The sequence below is a fragment of the Vicia villosa genome, linkage group LG4 (genome assembly GCF_029867415.1).
Source record: "Vicia villosa cultivar HV-30 ecotype Madison, WI linkage group LG4, Vvil1.0, whole genome shotgun sequence".
Taxonomy (NCBI): Eukaryota; Viridiplantae; Streptophyta; class Magnoliopsida; order Fabales; family Fabaceae; genus Vicia; species Vicia villosa.
In genome coordinates, this window is record NC_081183.1 from 93,533,727 (window position 1) to 93,544,113 (window position 10,387).

Here is a 10,387-nt window from a genome sequence, read left to right on the forward strand (position 1 = left end):
GTACCCTTTGTATGATAACATTAGGTAGCAAGCTTTCCCCCTTAGCTTAGGTCTTCCTCATGCATTCTTTAAAACACAAACCACACTCTTTGATTTTCTTTTCTTAAGAGCTTGTTATTTCTGCTCCATTCCCAAGCATAAGTCTCCAAAGGTCGAGCAGCGGAGTGTGAATGTAACTCGTTCACCTAAAAAAACACAAAACAAACAGAAATTAGTTAGCCGAGCTACGGTAGCTCTGATTCTGCAAAACAGATACGTAGGCAGCGGGGTAGGGCCCGTGCGAGCATAATCCCTTCTTTTCCCTACATTCTGCATTCATTTTAGTCCAGATTAGCGTAGATTTGTTACACACCCATAGTTTTAGACACAGGCGTGGATACCATCGAGTACGATGGGCGCGAGGGGTGCTAATACCTTCCCCTCGCGTAACCGACTCCCTTACCCTTTTTCTCTGGTCGTGAGACCGTTGTTTTGTTTTGTGGTTTGCTGGCATTCCCTTCCTTTTCAGGATAAATATGTTAGTGGCGACTCTGTTAATTTTCGCGGTAGCGACAGTCTTGAAGAAACTTTCAACTAGGGTTTTGAAGTGTGTAACATGAGCTTTCCAAAATGTCCAAGAGCATGAAAAAATATGGAGCATAGCTATGGTTTTGAATTTTGACATTAGTGAACTTTTCACTTGAAATTTCAAGCCATTTTCACTAAGTTTCTATACTATATGGCCAATGATCCAAGTGATGACACACCAATGCAATAATTGATAGATATTTTCTGGTTTGAGATCAGAATGGAAAGAGATAAGAAGCTTGGAAAATAACCATGGTTTAGTTACTTTTAACCATATGCATTAAATGCAAAAGATGCCATTTTATCTCTTAAGCCAAGTCATCATTCTTGATCAACTTGCAAGAGCTCTTCATTCAGAAACTTTGGCCTATAAATAGAGGTTCAAATCACTCTTCAATTCACACCAAAACCTCACAATTATAGGTTTTATCTCTTCTTTCTTAGAATGCAAGTTTCATGAGTTTCAAAGAGGAGAAAGTGCAATTTCCATCTCTTGCAAGTTCTGAGCAAAGTGTTGCTTCTAACACTTCCTAAACATCATATGGAAGTTGTTTGATCCATTCATACACCTCAAATTGCCCCAAAACTCAGAATCACTCTTCAACCTCCAAAAATGCATGAAATGAGCCTTATCATGCCAAAATCCACACAAGCTCATTTCTGTCCAAGTTAATCATCCAAACACATTCCATATACCATATATGAGCTATACCAATCATCATACATGACCTGAAACACCTCCATCATCAGATTCGATTCTCACTCCAAGCTTATGCAGGTCGGGTACCATAGCCATGCCCAGATGAATTCAGATGGTTCCAAGCATCCAGACACCTTCCATAAGGTCCATTGAAGCTATCCAGATCATCACAAAGCATCTGTAACACCTCTATTGCAGAATTCGAATCCCAGCTTGGCCGTTTTTGAAGGTAAGTGCTATGAACTTCAAACTCATACATACATGCATCATAAATGAAAAATTGAGTTGCTATCTTGTTTCTGCACTATCACTGATCATTAGCCCCCAATCAATTTCATAATTCATCAATCATACATCATTTCACGATCAAATTCAGTTTTAGGGTTCTTAGTGTTCATCACAAAATTGATCACCTTAGAGCAAAAATAAATGAATTATGAGATCATCTTCATGTTCCTCGTCCAAAACCGAGTGAGATAGACCCTTTGATTGAACATAATAACACAGTTTTGAAGATTTTTGAATTTCAGTTAGGGTGTGTTCTTGGCGCCAGATTTTCGTTCAAAGAATTCAAATAATTGTTTTAAAATATAATGTGTTGAACGCGTATCATAAACAAGCTGCACGCGCAGCTCAGTTGGTTGTTGTTTTGGTTAGTGAGCAAGAGTGCGTGGGTTCAAGCCCTTTGGAAGACAAAACCAATTTTTTTTATCACTATTTTTCATCATTTTCTTCACAACTTCACCAATTAATTTAACCAATCAAAATTCATTATTTTCACTTCATTTTTTGCATACTCTTTGTTTAATATACATATTTTATGAATACCAAAAAAAATCATCAAAAAAGATTTATTTAATACATTTTTAAATAGGTTTAAAATGACATGTTTTAAGTGTTTTTTTAATACTTTAAAATATTGTTTTTCATTTGATTTTCAAAGTTAATCACTTGTAAATATTTTTTGAATAAACCCTAATCATCTAAGTGTTAATTGAAGACGATCTTTTGTTTATCTTGATTAAATTGACTTCTTTCAAAATTCAAATCGTTTTAAAACGAGCGATCGCGATTCTTTTCAAAACGATAAACCATTTCTTTTTGAAACTTTTGATTAAACTCTTTTAATTGATCAAATGATTTTCAAAATGAAGTGGGGCCTCTCGAATATTAGAGAGTATAAGACCCACTCTTTTTCCTTTTTACAGTTTTTCTTTGTACAGAAAACTTTTTCAAAACAATACTTTTCAAACAACTTTCAAACAGTTTTTTTCGAACGACGCGTCTGTAAATAAACAATCAACCATATTTTGTAAATAAAACACGGGCCTCCACGTAGGTATAAGTCCCAAGCCCCTTTTGTACATACCCATCCCTGTACATGAAATTAGGTATTTCATTGTACACACACCGTTTTGTACATACCTCGATCAGTTTGATTTTTAAATAACAAACCAAAATGAAGGTTTCTTTAAATCTTCCCAAAAATACCACGGGCCTCCATGTAGGTATAAGTCCCAAGCCCCTTTGTAAATACCTGTTTACATAGCTTTGAATAAACTCAAGTGGACCTCTCCTCGAGTGTGAGTCCCGAGCCCCTGTGTATACAAATGGATCATGCTTACAGGTATATTTCCTTCATAAACTCCATTATATACACACACTTTGTCATATATATGTGCTTGTTCATACTTGTTCATAACTTGTTCATGTACTTGTTCATATTTGTTCATACTTGTTCATGTTTGTTCATATGTGTGATATGTGTGCTTGTTCAACTTAGTACAACACTAGGTTCCCCATAGCCTCCTATTGGGCTTCGTGCAAAGAATCTCCACTAGTTTAGGTTAGGACATAGAGTATGGTTTCCCGGTGAAATCGCTCTAAGAGCTCAGACCAACTATACCATGCCTCCCCTTGGGCTTTGTACAAACGAGTGACCCTCCCATAGCCTCCTCTTGGGCTTACAATGCAAGGACCCTGGATTGTCCCTCCCATAGCCTCCTCTTGGGCTTACAATGCAAGGACCCTCGGATAGCCTCCTCTTGGGCTTCGTACAAGGACCCACGGGCTTCTTATAAGCATCCCCAATATCCAAAACAAATACCCTAGGAGATTAGACATTTATCATCTCTATGATAGGAGTATCTCTTCTATATCATCACAAACAATTAATCAATCAAACTTTTTTTTGCCACAAGGCTGGCTAATTTATCAAACTTTTTTGCCACAAGGCTGGCTAATCAATCAAATAGTTTTGCCACCGTACTGGCTGATTAATCAAAGTTTTTGTCACAAGGCTGACTTCATTGAAACTTTTGCCACGAGGCTGGCTGATTAATTAAAACTTTTTGTCACAAGGCTGACTTCATTAAAAGTTTTTGCCACAAGGCTGGTTAAACAACAAAAACATCTTTATCATTCTAAGCACCCTAAGTGGCATGGCCCCGGGCTTATAATGAAAAGATTTTCAAACAAAAATCAAACAGATGTATGTGATGATATAGATTAGATACATCGAACATTTAGATGACATTTGTCTCTTATCCTTTGCTTCCACTAGCATAAGTGGGAACTACGATTGCTCTGACTTTCTCAACATCCCTTTGAGAATACGTAGGCACAAGGTCGATCCTTGGCGAGCAAAATAAAACAAAACAAAAAAAACCATTCAAACCTTAGCACCCGTAGACCCCGAGCTACAGATGCTCTGATTCCCTCTAAGGGATATGTATGCAGAGGATCGCGATGATCTTTGCGAGCATAATCAAACAAACACCTTAGGTCCCACCTATTTCACAAGAACCTCTCAATAACATGGAATGAAAAATAAAGCAAAGAAACCTATAGAGTACTATAGATACGTTGGGTGCTAATACCTTCCCTTCGTATAACCAACCCTCTTACCCAAAGATCTCTCCCCCACTTTTAGGTTATTGCAACTTTTTTCCTTTTCCTCTTTTGGAAACAATAAAAAGTTTGGTCCGTACAAAAGAAACATCATTTTTTGAGCACTCGAGCCCAAAGAAGGCATCAGGTGTCTCATCCCGAAAAAGACAACGATTTTTCCCCGCGACACTATCCAGTTCTCATTTCTATTTGGATTTAAATCTCGGAGAACAACCTTGTGCATTTCAACATACGGCTCAACCTCAATCTCATTGTGCAGAACATACAAGTGCGCTTGATCCCGTTCGACCATTGATACTGTCACAACTTTATTTCCAATTAGCCTTTTTCCTTCTTTTTTTTCGACAATATGAGATTTGGGGAGTCCAATTGATTGAACATTTGACAGATATTCAGTACAAAACTCAACCGCTTCTTCAACAAGGTATCGTTCGGCAATACAACCCTCCGGTCGACTTCTGTTTTTCACGTACCCTTTTAATATTTTCATATAACGTTCAGCAGGGTACATCCATCTCATATAAGCTGGTCCGCACAATTGTGTCTCTTTCACAAGATGAACGACTAGATGAACCATTATGTCAAAAAACGAGGGAGGAAAATACATTTCAAGATCACATAAAGTAACAACTATCTCTTTTTGCAATGTTGGTAAGATCGCGGGATCGACCACCTTACTGCAAATTGACCTGAAGAAGAAACACAGCTTAGTTATTGCGCTTCTTACTTTTTCTGGCAGAATAGAACGTATACCTATTGGTAAAAAATGTTCCATTATAACATGACAATCATGCGTCTTCAAACTCTTTAACTTGAGGTCTTTCATGGACACAAGTCTTCTAATATCTGAAGAGTAGCCTTCTGGAACTTTAACTTCACTGAGGAACTTACACAATGTTTTCTTCTCCTTTCTAGATAGAGTGTAAACAGCAGGTGGCAGATATGTTCGTCTTCCTTTCGTCACGGGTCCCAATTCAGTTCTCATCCCCATGTTTACCATGTCCTTCCTTATGTTAAGGCCATCCTTAGACTTTCCTTGTATATTGAGTAACGTACCTATGACGCTGTCAAATACATTTTTTTCAATATGCATAACATCCAGGAAATGTCTTACGTACAACGACTTCCAATATGGAAGTTAAAAAAAAAATGGACTTCTTCCTCCACCCACCCTTGACAAGTGAATGTGCAAAAGGCTTGCCAAACTGAGTGCTCACATCTTTCACCTTTTAGAAAATTTGATCACCTGACAAAAAAGGCGGGGCTGTACCATGTTCGGCCTTTCCGTTGAATGCTTTTCTCCACCCACGGTAGTGATGATTAGAATTTAAGAATCTACGATGGCCGAGAAAGACATTCTTCTGACAAAGCTCCAATCGTGTCGTATCGGTTTCATCTTCACAAACGGGACACGCCTTTTGACCTTTATTGCTGTACCCGGATAGATTTTCGTATGCTGGAAAATCATTAATTGTTCCAAACAACATCGCCCTCAAGTTGAAACTTTCCTTCCTATACCCATCGTAAACCTCCACATCGTTGTCCCACAAAAACTTTAAATCTTCGATTAACGGTGCCAAGTATACGTCTATGTCATTCCCTGGTTGTTTAGGCCCGGAGGTAGGTTATAGATCATAAGAATCACAGGCCATGTGCTATGCGAGATACTTTGAATACCATGCGGGTTCATTCCATCAGTAGACAATGACAACCGAAGGTTTCTTGCTTCTTTTCCAAATTCAGGATAATCAGTATCAACTTTCATCCATTGTGGTGAGTCTGCCGGACGTCGCAACTTTCCATCAATAATTCTTTCATCTGCATGCCAAGTCAAGTGTCTTGAATCGGTCTCACTATGATACATGCGTCTAAATCTCGAAATTATAGGAAAATACCATAAGACTTTAGCAGGAGGCAACTTTTTCTTATATCGAGGGGCACCACATTTAGGGCACTCATTCAACGCTGCATACTCGTTTCGAAACAAAACGCAATCGTTTGGACATGCATGTATCTTATCATAGCTCATGCCAATAGAGGACAACATCTTTTTGGCTTCATACGTTCGATTGGGAAGAACATTATCCTCTGGTAGCATATCTTTCATAAGGGCTAATAACTCTGTGAAACTTTTATCCGACCATCCATTGTCCGCCTTTAAGTTGTACAACTTTAACACCGCAGACAATCTTGTGAATTTTGAACAACCATCATACAACGGTTTCTCTGCATCGCTTACCAACCTCTCAAACATTTTGGGACAATCCGCAAGATCTTCTTCAAGCGCTTCGGCAATCTCTTCGACTCGATCGCAATCGTATGTGTCTGTGCAATCGTCGTTTGAAGCATACTTCCTATTACACCTCGACTCAACATTCCCGTTACTTTTCTCACCATGCATTGTCCAACATGTATAACTTCTATCAATTCCAAACCGTAGTAAATGGGATCCCAACTGTTCCCCGTCAACCTTACCCCCATAACAGCAACCCAAGCAAGGACACGGCATTCGAAGCGAGTCTTCGGAGTGCTTAACCGCAAACTCAACGAATTCCCATACCCCTTTCTCGTACTGTTTCGACAATCGGTTTGAATTCATCCATGTCTTATCCATTTCTTAATTAAGCTAAACAAATGCTTCTTGGTTTCTCTATCAGGTACTAAGGAATTCTGTCAAGATAATAAATAGCTATCATCATAATAGAATACCTAATCAGAATACCCGATTTCTTAAAGAAGACATTACCTTATTTCAAGGTAATATAAGTCCACAAACCAAAAAACTGGTTGAAAATGAAATCACTAGTAAAAATTTGAAAGAGAATAATGTAAAATTTGAAAGAGAATAATGTGAATGTTTCCCATCTCATTTCATTTCAGAAATAAATATAGATATTTCCTTCTTATCTCTTAAAGTCAATTTAATATATGAGCATGTTTTAATATAGTTCAATCCATTTCAAAACTTGTAGAATTCCATAAACCAAGTTGCAATAAAGTAGAGACATCAATATGAACTCATACATTAAATCCAAGACCAAACTAAGACACCTTTTTCAATTTACAAAATAGCAAGAGGAAGAGTTGAAATGTTTGTATTACATTCAAACATGCTCATAGTGCACAACGATCATGGTTTAGAATAAAGATAGAATTTTCATTCTCAATCCCACAAATAAGTAAATATATAAATATACCTCACGAAATAGTATGCCAAAGTTTTCATGTAATCAAAATAACAGTAGAACTTCAAAACTTATACTTTTATATAAAACCTCACGAAACATTGTTCCAATAAGTCAACAAAACCTGAAGCATAACAACCTAACTTAAGTATACTTAAGTATAGTTAAGAGCACAAACCTGAACTAAGGAGAAAGAAGAGTGGTGATATATTGGGAACAAGGTTAAGCAATTTTCTTTTAGAGATTCAGATTCTGCAGATACAAAGAGACAATCATAAGTCATCGTATAATAGAATACATTACTACTACCTTAGATACTTAATACAATTGAATAATATATGAATCTTGCTAAGATGACCAATTCAAAGATTCAAAGATTCATGAATCAACAAGTCCTTAATTCAGAAGCAAAATTGGCATTACATATGTTAGTTTGTCTGTTTTTTAAGTTTGAGTACAAAATAATTCAAAGGAGCTGGTACATTGCTGTATAGTATTTAGCTATGAAGAAATATGACAATAAATTTGTATACAGACTTGTCTATTCAGCAAGAGAATCAAAAACTAATAATCTAAAACTAATAATATTTAACCTCAAGAAGTTCTATTCAGCAAAAATCACAACGAAACAATTATTTCGCAAGAGAATCAAGAATCTCGACAACAATATCACATAACCCATAACCGAAAAGTTGATGAAAAACGAGAAGAAACGAACCTGTGAAGAAATCGACGGGTTTTCGGGTACTTAGGGCTAACGAGTTTCCGTTGAATCTTGAGAGCGAGCTTGTAAGTTCGTTTGAGCCCCAAGAAATACGCAGTTCCGAGTGTTATCTCCCACAGCAACACTTTGGCTGAAGAAGAATCAAATGGCTCTCACAATTGTAACTAATAATAAAATGAAAATAAACAACCTTGAAAACAGTAGCTATACAACTCAAATCATTTCAACAATTATCAACTCAAATAATTTCTTTCAAGCATTTCATCAAACAAGTTGCAGGCAGAAGTTCAATCTTTGATACCAAATAAAATTTTCACTGAAAATTAAAATAAGTGACGCCTAAAACTCACCGTCGGTGGAGAAAACGAGTGACGGAGGAGAAGCCGACGGAGGGACGCCGACGGTGGTGGCCGATGGTGGTGGACGGAAGGGTTCGCGTGCAGTGGATGAAGAACAGTGGTGGACGGAAGGGTTCTAGAACAGAAAACGAAAGAGAGAAAGTGAGAAACAGTAACGCGTGTTTTTGGTTTTAATTTTTAGTAATAAAGGCTACTAAAGCGCTTCTGAAAAGCGCTCTCATAGCCTGGTCTATACCAGCGCTTTTGACTAAAAAGCGCTCTCATTAAACCCCCCTATAGCAGCGCTTTGAAAAGCGCTCTCATAGCCCCCCTTACCAAAGCGCTTTTGAAAAGCGCTCTCATACCCCCCCTTACCAAAGCGCTCTTTAAAAGCGCTCTCATACACCCCCTACCAGAGCGCTTTTCAAAAGCGCTCTCATACCCCCCCTACCAGAGCGCTTTTTTCATCATTTTCCCTTTGTTTATTAATTTTGTTTTTAGCGAAACCTACGAGAGCGCTTTTATGTAAAAGCGCTTTAGTAGCTGCGCTTTAGTAGCTTAATTTTGGCGTAGTGACTATTCTCTAAAAAGAATATTTTAAAGGACTAAAAACGAAAACTGAAATATTTAGGAGGACCAAAAACATATTTAACCTTAGATTTTATCGCTTCCATCCTTATAACCTATTATGAATGAAAATATTTTTTAGTTGATATGGGACAGCTTCTAGGAAAATTAGATACATGCTAATTTTAACTTGAAGATTTCTGATAAAGAAAAGGGAAAATATCCTTTTTGGCCTCTTATGTTAACCTCGGGGTTTATTTTGGTCCCTTAACATCAAAAAGTGTCATATTGGTCCCTTAACTCTTCAAAGTGTGTCATTTTAGTCATTTTTGTCATATTAGCGATGGAAATAGCGGCCAATTTTTGAGTTTTTCCGTCGCTAATGTGACAAAAAGGAATAAAATGACACCTTTTGAAGAGTTAAGGGGCCAATGTGACAAAAAGGAATAAAATGACACCTTTTGAAGAGTTAAGGGGCCAATGTGATACTTTTTGAAGTTAAGGGACCAAAATAAACCCCGAGGTTAACATAAGGGACCAAAAAGGATATTCTGCCTAAAGAAAATATAGGAATAAATTTTACTAAGGCATTGTAATTTTGAATATCATTTATTTGTTTGAATTTTCGTGGGATTATTTTTGTGAAAATTTATTTATTTTCAATCAAAAATATATAATAAAGATCCTTTTTCTGAAGACCAAAAAATAAATTAAGACAATATTTTTATTAGAGTGAAGATTCATTTTGGTCTCTTACAAGTATTACACGAGTCAAATTATTCCCTCACAAAAAAATTGTCCTGACTTAATCCCTTATAAAATTTAACCAGATCATATTAGTCTTTCTGCTAATATTTTTCACAAACCGGTTTTTTCGTAAATTTAATCTGGTATTTTTTCATACTTTTAAGTCGTGATTGGACTGTCACGTTAGATTTTATTTTTTATTTTTCAATTTTTAAAAAAGTAAATTGATTTTACTTTTTAATTTCATTTTCAAACAATTATGAATTAATAATATAAAAAAAACCAAATTTAAACCGTCACTGAACTGCCACGTTAAATTTCATTTTTTATTTTTCATTTCTTAAATATTAAATTGATTTTCATTTTTAAACAATTATGAGTTAATAATATCAAAAAAGCCAAAATTGTTTCTTATAAAGAATCGAATCTAGTGTGTTTAAAAGACATCTCTTTGTCTTAACCACTAGGAAAATGTATATTTATGACAAATATTTTCATAATTTCTACTAATATTAATAAATTATGTACATAGATTAATAATATTTACTTTACAACTAAACAAATCAATTTTATTGTTAGTAAAGTGACTTTCACTTACAACTAGTAAATTCAATTTCTATTGATAATAAAGTGACTAATATTTAGAACA

The 10,387-nt window shown here is 36.1% G+C and overlaps 1 protein-coding gene across 1 annotated transcript in view; it reads left to right on the forward strand.

Moving 5' to 3' along the window:
• The window catches only part of LOC131597528 (uncharacterized), a gene marked incomplete at its 5' end in the record, with an annotated part of 30,295 nt that extends 23,116 nt beyond the window's left edge, over positions 1-7,179 (forward strand). The window contains one exon of the mRNA XM_058870220.1: positions 7,150-7,179. Coding sequence (XP_058726203.1) covers positions 7,150-7,179 — 30 coding nt within the window. The remainder of the gene's footprint in view (positions 1-7,149) is intronic.
• Between the last annotated feature and the right edge of the window lie 3,208 nt (positions 7,180-10,387).